This window comes from Filicampus tigris, chromosome 4, assembly GCF_054856515.1.
Source record: "Filicampus tigris isolate MCC_2025a chromosome 4, RoL_Ftig_1.0, whole genome shotgun sequence".
NCBI lineage: Eukaryota > Metazoa > Chordata > Actinopteri > Syngnathiformes > Syngnathidae > Filicampus > Filicampus tigris.
Genome location: NC_141220.1, coordinates 7,152,468 through 7,169,259, shown reverse-complemented (window position 1 = coordinate 7,169,259; position 16,792 = coordinate 7,152,468). Strand labels below are relative to the sequence as shown.

General features: G+C 38.6%; 1 protein-coding gene across 1 annotated transcript in view; it reads right to left on the bottom strand.

Moving 5' to 3' along the window:
* Nucleotides 1-16,792, bottom strand: part of ranbp10 (RAN binding protein 10) — a 43,678-nt gene that overhangs the window by 4,591 nt on the left and 22,295 nt on the right. The window contains exons 4-12 of the mRNA XM_086028786.1: nt 12,863-13,030; nt 11,427-11,449; nt 9,999-10,183; nt 9,634-9,746; nt 3,661-3,769; nt 3,442-3,590; nt 3,132-3,348; nt 2,056-2,195; nt 1,735-1,886 (exon numbers count right to left, since the gene is read on the bottom strand). Of these exons, the coding sequence (XP_085884912.1) occupies nt 1,735-1,886; nt 2,056-2,195; nt 3,132-3,348; nt 3,442-3,590; nt 3,661-3,769; nt 9,634-9,746; nt 9,999-10,183; nt 11,427-11,449; nt 12,863-13,030 (1,256 nt within the window). The remainder of the gene's footprint in view (nt 1-1,734; nt 1,887-2,055; nt 2,196-3,131; nt 3,349-3,441; nt 3,591-3,660; nt 3,770-9,633; nt 9,747-9,998; nt 10,184-11,426; nt 11,450-12,862; nt 13,031-16,792) is intronic.

The following is a 16,792-nucleotide window of genomic DNA, read 5'->3' as shown; positions in this document are numbered from 1 at the left end:
GACTGTGCGGACTGAAAGTATTCGGACCCCTTGAAATTTACCTTCTGTGTCATGGCAGCCATTTGCCAAAATCAAAAAAGTTAATTTCTCATTAATGAATACTAAGCACCCCATCTTGACAGAAAAAAACAGAAATGTAAGAAATTATTGCAAATTTATGAAAAAAGAAAAACTGAAATATGACATGGTCATAAGTATTCAGACACTTTGCAGCGATCTTCATATTTAACTCACATGCTGTCCATTTCTTCTGATCCTCCTAGAGATGGTTCTGCTCCCTTATTGGGGTCCAGTTGTGCTTAATTAAACTGTCTGGACTTGATTTGGAAAGGTCTACATAAGACCTGACAGCTCACAGTAAATGTGAGAGAAAATGAGAGTCATGAGGTCAAAAGAACTGTTCAAGGTGATCAGAGACAGAATTGTGGCAAGGCACAGATCTGGCCAAGGTTACAAAAGAATTTCTGCAGCACTCAAGGTTCCGAAGAGCACAGTGGCCTCCATAATCCTCAAAAGGAAGAAGTTTGGAAAGACCACAACTCTTACTCAACCTGGCCGTCCAGCCAAACTGAGCAATTGTGGGAGAAGAGAAGAACCCAAAGATCACTGCTCCAGAGATGCAGTAGGGAGATGGGAGAAAGTTCCACAAAGTCAACTATCACTGCAGCCCTCCACCAGTAGGGGCTTTATGGCAGAGTGGCCCGACGGAATCCTCTTCTCAGTCCAAGACACATGAAAGCCTGCATAGAGTTTGCCAGTTTGCAGGGACAGGACGACTGGTTGCAATTGAAGGAAAGATGAATGCGGCCAAGTACAGATATCTTAGAGGAAAAAGTCTTCCAGAGTGCTCAGGACCTCAGAATGGGCTGAAAGTTCACCTTTCAACTGGACAATGATGCAAAGCGCACAGCCAAAATAACAAAGGATTGGCTTCAGAACAACTCTGTGACCGTTCTTGACAGGCCCAGCCAGAGCCTTGACCTAAACCCGATTGAGCATCTGTGGAGAGACCTGAAAATGGCTGTCCACCATTGTTCACCATCCAACCTGACAGAACTGGAGAGGATCTGCAAGGAAGAATGGTAGAGGATCCCCAAATGCAGGTGTGAAAAACCAATCATTCCGCAGAAGACTCATGGCTGTACTAGCTCAAAAAAGTACATCTACTACTATGACCATATGATATTTAAATTTTTCTTCTTTAATAAATATAAGAAAATTCTACATTTCTGTTTTTTTCTGTCAAGATGGGGGGCTGAGTATATATTAATGAGAAATAAAATGAACTTTTTTGATTTTGGCAAATGGCTGCAATGACAGAAAGTGAAAAATTTCAAGGGGTCTGAATACTTTCCAAGTCAAAAATCCATTTTAAGTGGGCTGGCAGTGAATGAGTTAATTGTTTTGATATACAAGTACATTGAGTTACGAGCTTGGTTATGCGACAAATGAAACTCTTAACTCAAGGTACGGGTGCAATGTAGATCCTGTTGAGCGATTTGTATTATATAAAGTAAGAATAATGGGTTGTCTGTCAAATCTCCATCGTTCCAAGTTTAGTTTAAAGAAGAGGTGACAGACGTGCAGTTTACTTATTATCGAGTATGGCTCTTCCATATTTGGAGCAAAGGAAAACACTGTCACCAGCATTTGTTGCCAACAGACAGGTGACAGGAAAGAAGAGTGTGTGTGTGTCCGGTGTATGTGCGTGCATATGTTGGCTCATGTGTATACCTGCAACATCTTCTTGTGTGTTGTATTCTTGCCATACTCGCGGCACAGCTTTTCATTGAGTGCCTGAAGTTCCCGCCCAAACTGTATCATCCTCTCTGTGGCTGCCTGGTTCCCTCCACAAAGTTGTCTGCCATTTCTATAACTGTCCTCTCCTGGCAACAGACATACAGGCACATACTGGCTATTTAACATGAGAAACAGAAGGTCAGCAATTTGCAAAAAGCACATGAAGCTGAATAATAATAAGAAAGTAAAACAATAACAGGAAAAAAGAACGAAAGCAGCTTGGTAATATTTTGCTCGGTATTTGTGCATGCATACCTGTTACACCATTACCAATGCTGTTGTCATCTGGCTGAAGTATCTCCTCGTGTTTATATGTGCCATTCATGATACGAGCGGACGAGCCCTCAACAACCCCATTAGTGTAGTGTTCCGCTTCAATCTCCATCTCACTGTCACTATACATACACAAACACACAAAGACAAGTGGGTGGGTCACTTGCACCATGTACTTTTTTCACTTTGCACAGAAAATCTTCAAGGAGGGTAAGATTTAATATTGAATTAAGACGTAGCGATTCTTTCCGACTCAAGACACAAATATCACGCTACATAGACTAAACACATGGTTAAAGTGTGGAGTGGATTTCAGGTTGCTGCTATTGCATCTAGACTTCTTTTCGTGTGTTTGTTGGGACATTCAGTGCTTTCAGTATGTTTGGAAAGGACATGTCACTCTGGCCTGCTACTAGCTTCGTTGCTCTCCACTTCATTGCTTTGAAATCTTCGCTGGCCCACATACATGTACGGTGGGAGGTAGGGGAGGGGTGTCTACACTGGGAAAAAAAAAAATCTTTGAATTGACTAAATTCGAACATGTACATTGGTTGCACAAGATTAAAATGTGTTCAAATAACATGCTAATCTATTGTTTTCAATCCATGTTTTACCACATTTTAATCATGTGCACTTGAGAATTAAGTACATATTTTTCCAGTGTATATTGCAAGATCTTACTCCAGGAACGTGTGTACCAAACCCTTGTAGAGCTGGAGAACCACTTCTTATGGTTCGATGCCAAGATCAGGCCCAGCAATGAGTTGTCGTGCGGCTTCCTGAATTTCAGGGATTCATCCACCCGTACACCAACATTCTTGCTTTGTGCACTGGGCACAGTCATGTATAGAATACAGGGTTCCCCAAACTGTTCCCATAAAGTCAGAAGCACAAAATTGTGTACAAACAAAAGGTCTTGGTGAAGAATTAAGATTCAGGCGCCACTCAGGGGTCAAGCTCCTAAATGAATGATTGATTTAAAAGTGTGTCTCAACAATATGGATTATGTTTCAAGACCAAGACCTATTTGACACCAGGTTGAGCCGTGCTTTTCCTACCTGGTTTCTTGGTTACTGTTGTTGCTGTGTGGCTGGCTCTTGGTGGAGTCAGAAGAATTAGACTCAGAGTAGTTGATGGATGAAGGTGAGGAGGAGGAGGAGGAGGAGGCCGAGGAGGACGTGCTGGGGTATTTCATGTTGCTGCTAACAACGTTGCTGTGGCTCTTTGATTTCTTGGAGGGCGTCACCCCATTACTGCATGTTGGGCTGTCTCCACCTGGAGGAAGGAGCAAACCACATTGACTAACCATTGTGACAATGGAGCTCCAGATTCAACGATTTGGAAAAAACAAACAAACAAAAAATATACCTCCAGTGTGCATGTGTGAATTTGCAGCCCCCTGGCGAGGACTAAGGTTAGGAGAACCAGGGTAACTTCCCTGGGACTTGGGGGAGCGGATGGTCAAGCAGCGCACCTCGCTGTCTGTACCGTTCACCATTTCCACAAACTGACGACACCTAAAAAACACGGATGTTGGGTATTACTGAATTTTACAAGAAATCCCAAGCTTAATACAGGCCAACTTACTTCAACATAAACAGAAGGTTTGGATTGTGTTCTAACAGGCCAGGATAAAGTTGCTGAGTGGCTTCAATGGCTTCACCCACACGTCCCTCCAACACCAGCTTCTGTATTCCTGTTCAGCAAAGTAATTGGATGCAATTTACGCTATGAAACCTCTCTGAGCATCAGGTTAAGAGTCTTTCAGAAAACAACCTTGGTGGGCTCATCAAAAATGAACAAAGCACGACTCAAATACGATGTTTCAATTTTACGACACCCGTGCCTCTTCCGCCATTTTGTCCCCAGCATCATAGTGACTACATTTACATGCAGTCAATATTCGGTTAAAGGTCAAAATTCCAATTACTGAAATATTCCGAATAACCTGATTGAGCGGACAGTTGCTCCGGCATTTGAACAACCCACTGTGGATGGCGATATGACTGAAATGGACGTCATTTCTGCGTGTTACTTTCAACTGTCAATAAAACACCAGATATTCATGTCACTCACCACAGGAATGAAGCAGCCAGTTTATTCCTCGCTCTAGGTGAAAAAATGGGAAGACTTTCTGAGGACCCAATAATGTTGGGGCCATCTGTAAAGCTCTTCCTCTCAGTTGACACATACATTACGTGATGACATTTTGGCCGTAATGTTATCCACTCTACTTTTATTTGTGATAATATGTGTCAGTGGTGAAACATTGGTCTGCACATGCCGCTGACCCCCATCACGTGAACATTTCTACACCTCGCTGCTAATGGTGGCGAGCAACTTTTTCAGCAAGCTGGTGCACTGCAGCACTGGCATCTTGTTGTCAGGAGATTTCTCAATGAGCACCTGCCAAACAGACCGATTGGCCTTGTTGGATATTGGCATAAATCCGTGAGTAACATTAGCAAGTAAGGTCGCAGGGAACTCATGGCCTGGATTCCAGTAAATAATAACATTCTCTAGTCAATTAAGTGGAACGGATTGGATAACAACAAGGGCTGTTTACCTTTGACTTAGTGGTGGGTGATATGGCAAAATTATCAGATCATGATTTTTTTAAAAATGGAATCACGATCATGATTTTATCATGATTCTTTTTTTACATCGTTTTTTTAGACTAATTTGCACATTTTCGACTATTTTCCTCATGTTAAACGTATAAAACATTTAAAATGTATATAAAACCCTAAAAGGAAAAAAACGACATTTTAAGCCAGCTAAGCTTTCTGAACAGGTTTAAATTTGAATAGTGCCAATTTTTATCAAAATGTGCAGTGAATGTAAAACATAAAAGGTAACATAACGTAAACAGAAAAACACAGCTCGTAACGCGGGTCTAGTACTTTGAAGAGTCTTTTAAAGCCCTCGTTTTCCACAGTTTTAATGGGAATTATGTCTTCAGCAAGGTAATAAGTTACTGCCTCAGTTACATATTTTCACTGCTTGCTTGTTTTTTCATATGGAGTGCCCTTATTGAATGACTGTGTTACCGCAGGTTGTGTAAGCTTGGAGCTAGCGGCCGCCTCTGGCTACCATGTGTCTGATCCCGGTTTGCTTTGGCTGTCGCTTTTTCCTCAAAGGAAAAGCCAAACCAAATCGACACTGTGGATGTGGAGTTTCTTTTCGGGACCAACTCTGCTTCGTGGTGACTTTCCGCTATAGCTTCCCGCTATACAAACAAACAGGGAGGCGGATAGTGCCACGTACGGTGCACTGTGCGTGCTGTGATTGGTTGGGTGGGTATGCGTCAGTGGCTTTGAGCCACCATAGAGCTAACCTGGATAGAATGTGCCCTATAGACGATCAAACGATCTTTCGGCTTTATGAGATCGTCAACACGTTAAAGTCCTTAACGATCTAATATCGTCATATCGCCCACCCCTACTTTGACTATGATGTAAAGGAAGCCTATAGATCTATGATCATATTAAAGTGAATAATGATAGCCCATCCTTAACATTCTTTACCTTAAACTGCTTTGAGTCGGCTCGGTGTGTGATCCAGAGTCTTTGATTTCAGACGCTCAGGCCTGTACTACAGAAATCAAGGTCGCAGATAAAACACGCGCTGAATTTAGTAATAAGAATGCTCTCAACATGATTAAGTGGAACGGATTGGAATAATGACACACGGGAAGGGGCGGCGTGAAGAAATGTGATCATATTTAACAGAATAATGATGAATTAGGTATGCTTTTATTTCAAATCATTTTCTGGCCACTTTATATTAAACATTTGGTAACTTTTGTAAAAATAAATAACTAAATAACCACGGTGGTCGACTATTTAGCACGTCAGCCTCACAGTGCAGAGGTCGTGGGTTCGAATCTGGCCCCGGCCTTCCTGTGTGAAGTTTGCATGTTCTCCTCGTGCCTGCGTGGGTTTTCTCCGAGTACTCCGCTTTCCTCCCACATTCCAAAACATGCACGGTAAGTTAATTGGATACTATAAATGGCCCTTTGGTGTGATTGGGAGTGCGACTGTTTGTTTGCCTCTGCGTGCCCTGCGATTGGCTGGCAACCAGTTCAGGGTGTCCCCCACCTACTGCCTGAAGTCAGCTGGGATAGGCTCCAGCATGCCAGCAACCCTTGTGAGGATAAGCGGCTTGGATAATGGATAGATAAATAACAAAATTAAAAATACATTAAAAAAGCAACTAAGTAATTTCAGGGGCATGGCTTGATGACATTTTAGCGGTGACCCAGCCCCACAAAAATAAGCCAAACTGTGTTTATGTCCTTCAAGATGCCAGAGAAAATGGTTTTGTAGACTTCAGAATTCATAATGCTGCTACCATCATGAGTTATATCATCAATAAAGACTAGTGAATCCGTTTGAGAAGCATCCATGCAAGTCCAAGCCATGACATTACCTCCACCATGCTTCACAGATGAGCGTGTGTTTTGGATCATTAGCCGATAATTTTTTTTTCCATACTTTAGCCTTTCCATTACTTTGGTTAATCTTGATCTCATCACTCCATAAAACTTTGCTCCAAAACATTTGTGGCTCATCACTGTACTTCTTTGCAAAATCCAATCTGGCATTCTGATTCTTTTTGCTGACTAGTTGTTTGCATCTTGTGGTATGGCCTGTATATTTCTTCTCACAAAGTCTTCTTCGAAAAGTGAATTGTGATACTTTCACCCCCCTGCCCTGTGGAGGTTGGAAGTGATGTCACTGTCTGTTGTCTTTGGGTGTTTCTTCACAGCTGTCAATGTTTCATCAACTGCTGTTAATACCCTTGGCGGACCTGTTTGATGTCTGTTGCTCAGTATAAATCAGTGTTTTCTTTCTTTTTAGGGACATTCCAAATTGATGTATCGGCTATGCCCAATTTTTGTGCGATAAGCTCTGATCGATTTTCCCTCTTCTCTCAGCTTCAAAATGGTTTGCTTTTCTCCCATAATCAGCTCTCTAGTCTTCATGCTTGCTTAACAACAAATGCAGTTTTCAATGATGAAGCCAAAAACAAGGACAATCTAATGTTTAAGCAATCAATCAAAAAGGCAACACCTAAGCAACTCGAAACTCTCATCAGTGACATGTTCCAATACCTTTGCTCACTTGAAAAGTGGCTTCAAACAAAAAGTGCTCTGTCCTAAGTTGATTAATACATCTAGATGTAAATACCAAGAAATAAAAGGAAAGCAGGAATTCAGAACCTTTAGCTCATATTCATCTTTTGATCAGAAATCTAAATGTCCGCAGTCTACAACAAAAACAAAGGAATTGACCTTACCAAAACAATACTTCCTCTGGTGCTACCTTATACCCTCACAAACTACATTGGTGACCCCCCGTTTTAAGAAAAATACAAGACAAGAAGCCATGCAGTTGGAGCATTTATTGCTAAAGATTTCAAAACATTTTCTCTGGCCAAAATGGTGTGGTCAATTAATGAAAAGCTCGAACCATGTTGCTTCAGCAACTGCTGTTTAAAAAGCATGCAAAGTGGGGTGCACCCAAAAATTGTTTTTAAATATGGTTAACTTGTTATTTTAATCAGTACACTACAAATTGGAGTACCTGTACCGTGCCACCCTCAATTTTTTGTATTTAAGATGCATGATTTGTTTATGTTTATGCTTTGTAAAAAATGATTTTAAAAAACGTAGTAGTTTCTACAGTGGTGTCTCTACTTACGAAATTAATTGGTTCTGGAAGAAATTCCTTAAGTCGAAAATTTTGTAAGTAGAGACGCGTTTTCCATGTAAATGCGATAATCCGTTCCAAGCCCCCCATATTGAGACATAAATGTTTTATAATGCATAAAAATGCATGAAAACATGTCCATCCATCCATTATCTGTACCGCTTCTCCTCACAAGGGTCGCGGGGCGTGCTGGAGCCTATCCCAGCTGTCTTTGGGCAGTAGGCGGGGGACACCCTGAACTGGTTGCCAGCCAATCGCAGGGCACACAGAGACAAACATCCGCACTCACAATCACACCTATGGGCAATTTAGAGTATCCAATCAACTTACCATGCATGTTTTTGGAATGTGGGAGGAAACCGGAGTGCCCGGAGAAAACCCACGCAGGCACGGGGAGAACATGCAAACTCCACACAGGGAGGCCGGAGCCGGGATCGAACCCACGACCTCTGAACTGTGAGGCGGACGTGCTAACCAGTCGACCACCGTGCCGCCTGTTTATGTTTATGCTTTGTAAAAAATGATTTTAAAAAACATAGTAGTTTCTACAGTGGTGTCTCTACTTACGAAATTAATTGGTTCTGGAAGAAATTCCTTAAGTCGAAAATTTTTTAAGTAGAGACGCGTTTTCCATGTAAATGCGATAATCCGTTCCAAGCCCCCCATATTGAGACATAAATGTTTTATAATGCATAAAAATGCATGAAAACATGTAACAAATACATATTACAATTAGATTATTGCACAATAAATTAGAGTTGTGCATAGTGCAAAAAAAACAAAGAATAGAGTAAGGAATAAAAATGATGGTCGTTTACCTTTTAATTTCTGTCCTCATCGCTTTTTGCCCTCTTTGGTTCATGTTCTCTCTCAGAAGTGGTTTTTGCCTGGCGTTTTGTAAACAACTGATTTAATAACGTGGTGACTGTCGATATATTACGTTCATATTCTTTGGCGAGATCAACTAAAAAAGCATCCCCCTTTCATACTTTTCTATGATCTCTTGCTTTGTTTGTATGGACAAAAAACGATTTTCTCCTTTTTTTCTTTTCCTCATTTCTAATTCACATAAAACTATCAGAAGACCTCATGGCTCGAGGGGCGAATGAGGAGGACGCTGCATCTATCCATATCTTTACCTATCTATCCACACACAGTGACATACGGAAAAGAGGTCCCTCTTAGCCAATGGGATGCCAGGAAGATGCTAGGCTAGCCAATGGCAGAGCAGCTATGAGTATGTTGCGTTCATGAAACTCCGGAGCTGCGAGTAGCAGCCAATTCTGCGAGTATCACCCCATACTTTTTTTTACCTTTCGTATCCTGAAATTTCTTTCGTAATTAGAGGCAATATTTTCCTGTTGAGGCGTTTCGTAACTTGAAAATTTCATAGAAGAGACGTTCGTAAGTAGAGGTACCACTGTACATTTCTTGTCGAAATACTTAGTAGAAATACTGTGAAAATCGGCAAAAAAGTGAATGCAGATCACTTTATTAAATTTCAAGTCAATTTATTATGTGTAACTAAATTGTCTCCTTGTGCCTCAAAAATCTTAAGATACAGAAAACTGGGCTCCTCGTCAAAAAAGTCATTCTGAGGTATATTCTTTTGTGGAAAATTACAATGAAATGTATTCTGGTTCCCCTCCTTTCCGTATTTCTGTGGTAGATACAGAATTTGCTGGAAACAATTATAGGCTGCTACACTTCAGACACAAACGTTTAGTTAATTGCCAGAGGACAAATAATTAAACGTGTGTGGGTGTGTGTGTGGGAGTGCGTGTGGGGTGCGTGGTTGTGTGCGTGTGTGTGTGTGTGTGGGGGTGTGCGCACTTTATTCACTTACTCTGTCTGTTCTTTATAGATGTTTGGTCTTCTTGTATCATGGTCTCTGTGGCTCTGGCAAAAGCAGTGGCAGTGGCATAGTATCCGTGGTGGACCAGGTAGCTGGACACCATACTGGAGTCAAAGTAGGAAATTAACACTTGGCTTTTTACATGGAACAATAGCTAAATTAATTTTAAACATCAAATGACAACTGTCCTTTTGTTGCTCATATAATCTTGTAGGTAAGTTAAGGTCAACACACTGTGGCATTGTAGTAAGACATTACAGCATTACAAATACTTTAAATATTCTATTATTGCATTTAAACAACAAACAAGACTGTAATTAATTTCAGAGATAGATTGAAACAGAATGAAACTTTACTTCTGCAGGACAGCTTGCCAGTCACCCAGCCTTTCTCCTATTGGGAAGCGAGCGATCATCCCATGGATCTTAGCTCTCCATTCACTCATGTAGTCCTCAATGTCAAAGACAAATGGCTGCTGTCCAAAGTTTGCATCAACAATCTCGCCCGGAGTTTGAAGCCCCACAGTTGGGTACAGGTTAGGCTGGGTTAATAAGAGGGTAGAAAAGTTGAAAATAACAAGATTACACCTACATCACTATGATGTCATGTCACTCTTCAACTGCTGTTGTTTGTCCAGTAAAAGCAAACCTTTCTAGTCCCAAAACAACAGCAGCAGCAGCAGTAGGAGCAGCAGCAGCAGCAGCAGCAGCAACAACAACAACAACAAAAAAGACTAACCAAATCAAAATGTGATCCGGTTTGAGAAACGCGATCAAAATGTAAGGAATCATTTCAATTGTCAACAATGGAAGGGGGTTCAAATAGTCTTATTACATACTGTCCTCTGATTGGATATTCTTTTGTTCGGCGCATGGCTTGTGCTGTAAGATGTGCCTACAAAATATAAAGAAAAGCCTACTACAACGTCTAAACTTTATTCAGAGATTATCAGGGGCACTTGAAAAGGCAGCAGATGGAAGATCAACGCAAGCTGGACGGACAGTAAGGAGCTAATGTTGTTGTGCTAATGCCTTTTGTTTTAACAGCCTGAAGCTAGTTGTTGCTATTATACGTGCCGTTATCCTACTGTTAGGATAAAGGGATAAAGATCAATGCTTGCCTAATGGCTGCCTGCTGCTCGCTCCCAGCCGCTGTCTGCCTCCTGAGAGTTGACATGAGTTTAGCATAGCTAAATGTCCGAAATATAACCAGTCGGGGTTTGTGTGCGCCTTCATGCTCTTGTCCGCTTCAGCTTGTGTAAGTGGAGAAGCAATCGCCATGGTATTTTTGATTTTGTGGGGGGTGATCATGATGAGCTCACGTTTGATGTCAATAGATCCAAACTATTGTGCTGAACACTTTTAAACTTTCACAGGTTGAAGGCTGAGACAGAAAAAAAACAAGCCGAGCTCCAAAAGGGGGCAGCCCAATTTGTTGGAAATCTAATCACAAAAAAAGCCCTGAAATCACTACAGAGTCTTTTTTGGGGGGCATTTTAGTACTGATGTCATTTTTACATGCAAACCTATTATATAAGTGCCAATGTTCAGCTCATCCAAGTGTCTCTTTCTTTATTTTTTTTTCCCAATTGATCATGCAGGTTATAATTATTATTATTATTTTTTTTAATGTGTTATCTTGGTCTTGTTTCTTGAGTGTGTAGATTTTTTCTATCCAGTGTAAGTCAATCAAAGTACAGGTAAAACTCAATATAGCCTTTAAGTTGTTAAGTTAAGTTGTTGTTGGTGGCATCTTGTAGGTAAAGATTACAACATGGTACTTACAGGGAGGTCTGTGAAAGCCACACCTGTAAGGTAAAACAAAATTGTTTTTGTAATATATGATTCCAACCAATTAATATGACTAATAAACAACAATATTTTTAATTAATGCGCATGAATTGCAAATATACCATAATGTCTCGAAAATTACAAACAAGGGTGAGGGGGGCGTAATACAAGAGTAAACGAAAATTCTATTGAGCGTATCGTGTAGACATTTACCGGGAAAATGGGCTTGTGAAAGAGGTATACTTTCACTCCAATATTATATGTCTAACAAATTTAGATATAATAACACAATTTTCACTACTCACCATAAATCACAGAGAATTGTGGGCACCGCTACATTGATAACATATAGCGTCTTCTAACGATCACGGAAGACATTAAGTCAATGAACTCACTTTACTGGTTAAAAAAAAAAAAAAACACCCACAACTACTGTCCCACAACTACTGTACGGCCATAGCATATCCATCAATTACTTACATACATACATACATACATATATACATATATATATACATATATACATATATATATATATATATATACATATATATACACATATACATATACATATACATATATATACACATATATATATATACACATATAGATACATATATATACATATATATACATATACACATATATACACATATATATACACATATACATATACACATATATATACATATATACACATATATACATATACATACGTATACATATATATACATATACATATACATACATATACATATACATACATATATACATATACACATATACATATATATACATATACACATATACATATATATACATATACATATACACACACATATACATATATATATACATATACATATATATACACATATACATATATATACACATATACATATATATACACATATATATATATACACATAAATATACAAACATATATATAAGTATATATACATATATATACATATATATTTATACACACACATATATATAAGGATATATACATATATATAAGTATATATACATATACATTTATACACACACATATATATATAAGTATATATACATATATACATATATACATATATATATATATATATAAGTATATATACATTTATATATATATATATATATATATATATATATATATATATATATATATATATAAGTATATATACATATATATATATATATATATATATATATATATATATATAAGTATATATACATATATATATATATATATATAAGTATATATACATATATATATATATATATAAGTATATATACATATATATATATACATACATACATACATACATATCACAATCAAAAATAAAAAAAATTATAGTTAAACCCCTATATATATGATAAGTGCATGTTATTGTCAAGATATTATGGTACATGCATCCATTTCCACTGACCTAAACTGATGCCATTTTTGGTGTAAAAGCAAGTGTTGTTGATGAGGTTAACACAGCAGCCAATCACGTCACCCGTTGTGAATGTTGGACCGTATGGTTGGCCAGTCCCAGAGGAGCAGAAGGAGTGGCCATCATCTCCATGGTAACCATATGAGTGCTTGTCCCATCCTGAAATAGGGCAAGGATTAGGATTATCTTTTATTTTATACTTTCAACCCTTGTGAAAAAAAAGTCTGTCGCGAGGACATTATGAGTATGAAATGTCATGATTTTTAATTGAATCAGTGAATCATGTTCATTGGCAAAGGAATATCTTAGTCCACATATGTCAAAGTCAAGGCCCGCGGGCCGGATGTGAAGAAGGTTCTCTACGGCCCCTGGGACAACATTGATTTATTATTAGAACCGGCTCACAGACCGCAGCAAGCCGGTGTGGGTAGCAGATGTGATCGGGTGTCCAGATTGGATCGGGTCCTTCGCGCCTGACGATGATGTCACGCTTTATATTAGTATAATATATTGTAGTGTCTTCCAAGAACAGTTTAATTATCACATTTTTATTAGTCCAACCGGCTGTGGCCCAACAACAAAAAAGTACAACGGCTCTCCTCTTCGTCATCCGCTCCTCTCCCTCTCGCTCGCATCCCCTCCCATCCAGAGAGACTCGCGATGCATTCATTAACCTCGGAAACAACACAACTCAGTAAAACACAAATTCGACCACAACACAGATAACACAATTCGTTACACTATTTCTGTAATATATTTCTTTACATCTATGTTTGCCACCCGCTGGCTGTAGGGTTTGCTAAATAAAAAATAAAATAAAATAACAAATATTATCGCTATTTTTGCAAGAATCGTCTTTCGTCGTCTACGTGCTGACTGAAGACGTCACGTCACTGTTTTGTGGCTTTCGGAATCGGATGGTGGTGCAAAGTTATTTAGAGTAAAACACGTTTTATTAAGAAATACGTCACAATATGTACAGTTCATACAATCTTGCAGCCCGAGTTAACCACAAAATTTTTGCCAGTTTGGCAGGAGAAACGCAGTCGTTCCGCTGATTCCGCGGCTTCTTAAGCAGAAGTGACGTACGAGCTGCATCGCAAAAGTAGCAGTAATGTACTTTATTTTATGTTATTTTATGTTAATATGAGAAATCCACCCAAAAAGCGGGTGAATTTTGTTGCTTAATTTATATTCCACAGACGCAGATCTTAATCAGAAAGCCTTGTAGTGGGCCTGCATAGAAGATATTCTGGAAAAAAATGTTTGGGTTGACTTTCTTCTTTAAGGGAGTGAAGAGGATGTCATGAGCTTGGTTTTTAACCCATTAAAGCCTGAAGCCCTTCGTGAGACATCTCTCTGAAACCTACGTTCGTCTTTGGAGTCACCCTTGAAAACCTGACATTTTCGCCACCTACAAAATAATTAATGTCAGCCCCTGTAGCAGATAGAAACATAGTTCTCCAAAAATTTGAGACCTTAGACATGTGGATTTCACACAGGCCCGAGTTTATTAATTTTTACTTTTTCAATCGAAGATGCAAGTGAAGCACTATTTTTAATTTTTAAAAATGTGAGTGGTAATTACCATGCTGTGCTCTCTTACAAAGACGTTGAAATCGTCATTGTCTACGAAGATATATCTTAACCATACATCACGTTTGGATGCTTTCGCGGCTTTAAAGTCTGCGAGCTAGTCGTCTATATCACTGCCGTGACTTACAGTGCCTTGAAAAAGTATTCACCCCCCTTGGCCTTTTACCTAATATGTTACATTACAACCTCTAATTTAACTGATATTTAAATCAGAATTGTATTTGATGGATCTGCACAAAATAGTATCTGCTTTGAAGTGAAATGAGAAATATATATATATAAAAAAAGGAAATTTAAAAAATGAAAAGATGAAAATTGTCATGTGCATATGTTTTGACCCCCTTTGTTATGAAGCCCCTGAAATGCTCAGGTTCAACCAATTACCTTCAGAAGTCACGTAAATAGTGAAACAAAGTCCACTCGTGTGCAATCTTAAGTGTGAGATTGACATGATCTGTCAGTATATATACACCTCTTCTGAAAGGCCCCAGAGGCTGCAACACCTAATGAAGAGGCACCAAACGCCACTATGAAGACCAAAGAACTCCCCAATCGAACTCCTGCAATCGACTGTGCCTCCATTTCTCCTCGAAAAAAATTCTGGATATTCTCCGACAACTCACGACACCGTCACATGTATATTCTGATGCATTTCATTGGCTAAGAGACAGAGAATTGGATTTAAAAAAGAAAATGACGTATACGCTCTATCGGATTTAAAGGGAGAAACATGCAACAGCGGTCCCGGCTTTAGTGGTAGAAACGTGATTATGCACTCCCGTCCTTAACGGGATAACACTACCATACATATGGGTCTAAGAAACTCGTTTGTTCATCCAGAATGTTAAGATTATACCAAAGTGAGAATTCAGCTGTAGACACCCATCCCCCCATTTTCTATATTGCTTATCCTCACTATGGTCACAGGTGAGCTGGAGAGGCGACGTACACCCTGAACTGGTCGCCTGTGTACAAAACAAAACAATACATGCATTGTGTAGCTTAGCCATTAAATATATTTTTTCATTGAAAACATTATAATTTTCTTAGGAAACACCGATATACACATTTGGACAGTTGAGGGACAAAATAGTTTAGCAAAATAAACAGCAGTTTTGTGATTCTAAACTTCAATTGAACAGCTTTTTTTTCAGGATTTATATTAAAATAGTATGCTCATTAATATAATTACCATACATTGAATAGATCTAGAACAGACAACAGACCAAATATCAAAAAGTCACCATCATTAATTTCGATTTCACAGTTATTCACCCATCCATCCATTTAATGTGAACCGATGATCCTCACAAGGCAATCATACTAGTTAAAAAATGACTGAAACTCAACTGAAGAGGTTATATCTTTTTCATATCTTTAATCATTACAGCAGTGCCGAGTCACTGATGGTTTGCTTCAAGTCCTTAAGAATATAAGGAATTTTCTCTAGTTGTCCAGAATGGTTTCAGATTAAAAAAAAATGTGGGGCATATGAATGAATCAATGAATTCAGTGATTGTATTTTAGCATTATTCAAATGCATCTATATTTCAAGAGAGAGAGGGGGAAAAAAAAGGTAAACCCTTTAAATAAATTCAGACCGCAATAGTATTAACTCATTACACCGTGGAAATAATCACTCAAGTTGATTTGCACCAAGACATGATCAGTCACCAAGCAGTTACTGATTCTAGAAGGATTTTTTTTTTTTTTTTTTTTTTTTAAAAAAGGAAATTCAAAGTTTTCCAAGAAATCTTTTGGAGTGTACTCATTTACAATATATTAAGCATGAAATGCCTTTTTTGTAAGGGCCTTTCAGACCATATCATTAATTTGGGATTTACTGGTCTAGTCCACATAACACAATCCTTCATTTGTATAAAACAGGGATGGAAACACATTTTTGTCGCTTTGTAGTTACGGCTTCCCTCATTGGGCTGTTATGACGGTAAAACCAAAATGTTTAATCGTCTCATCATACTAATTAAGGAAGTAGCGATATCCAAACGTCACAATACGATAACATGAAAGAAAAAAAACTCATATTCATCAACTCATCAAAAACAGCACAATATTTTGTTTTTGTACATTACAGCACTGAGAAAGAAATAGGAATGGCCAGTCATTTTTATTGTCAACTGTCAAGTGCTTCTATTGGCTTAGCGGCTCAAAGTATCATGGTCTATGTAGTTCACAATGCTGTGTTCGGCTGATAACACTAATATCACTTAATATTGAAGCACTAACGTGCTAATGCACACACACACACACACACACACACACACACATTGTAAATCGAGTAAATTTATAGAGGAACTCAAACTT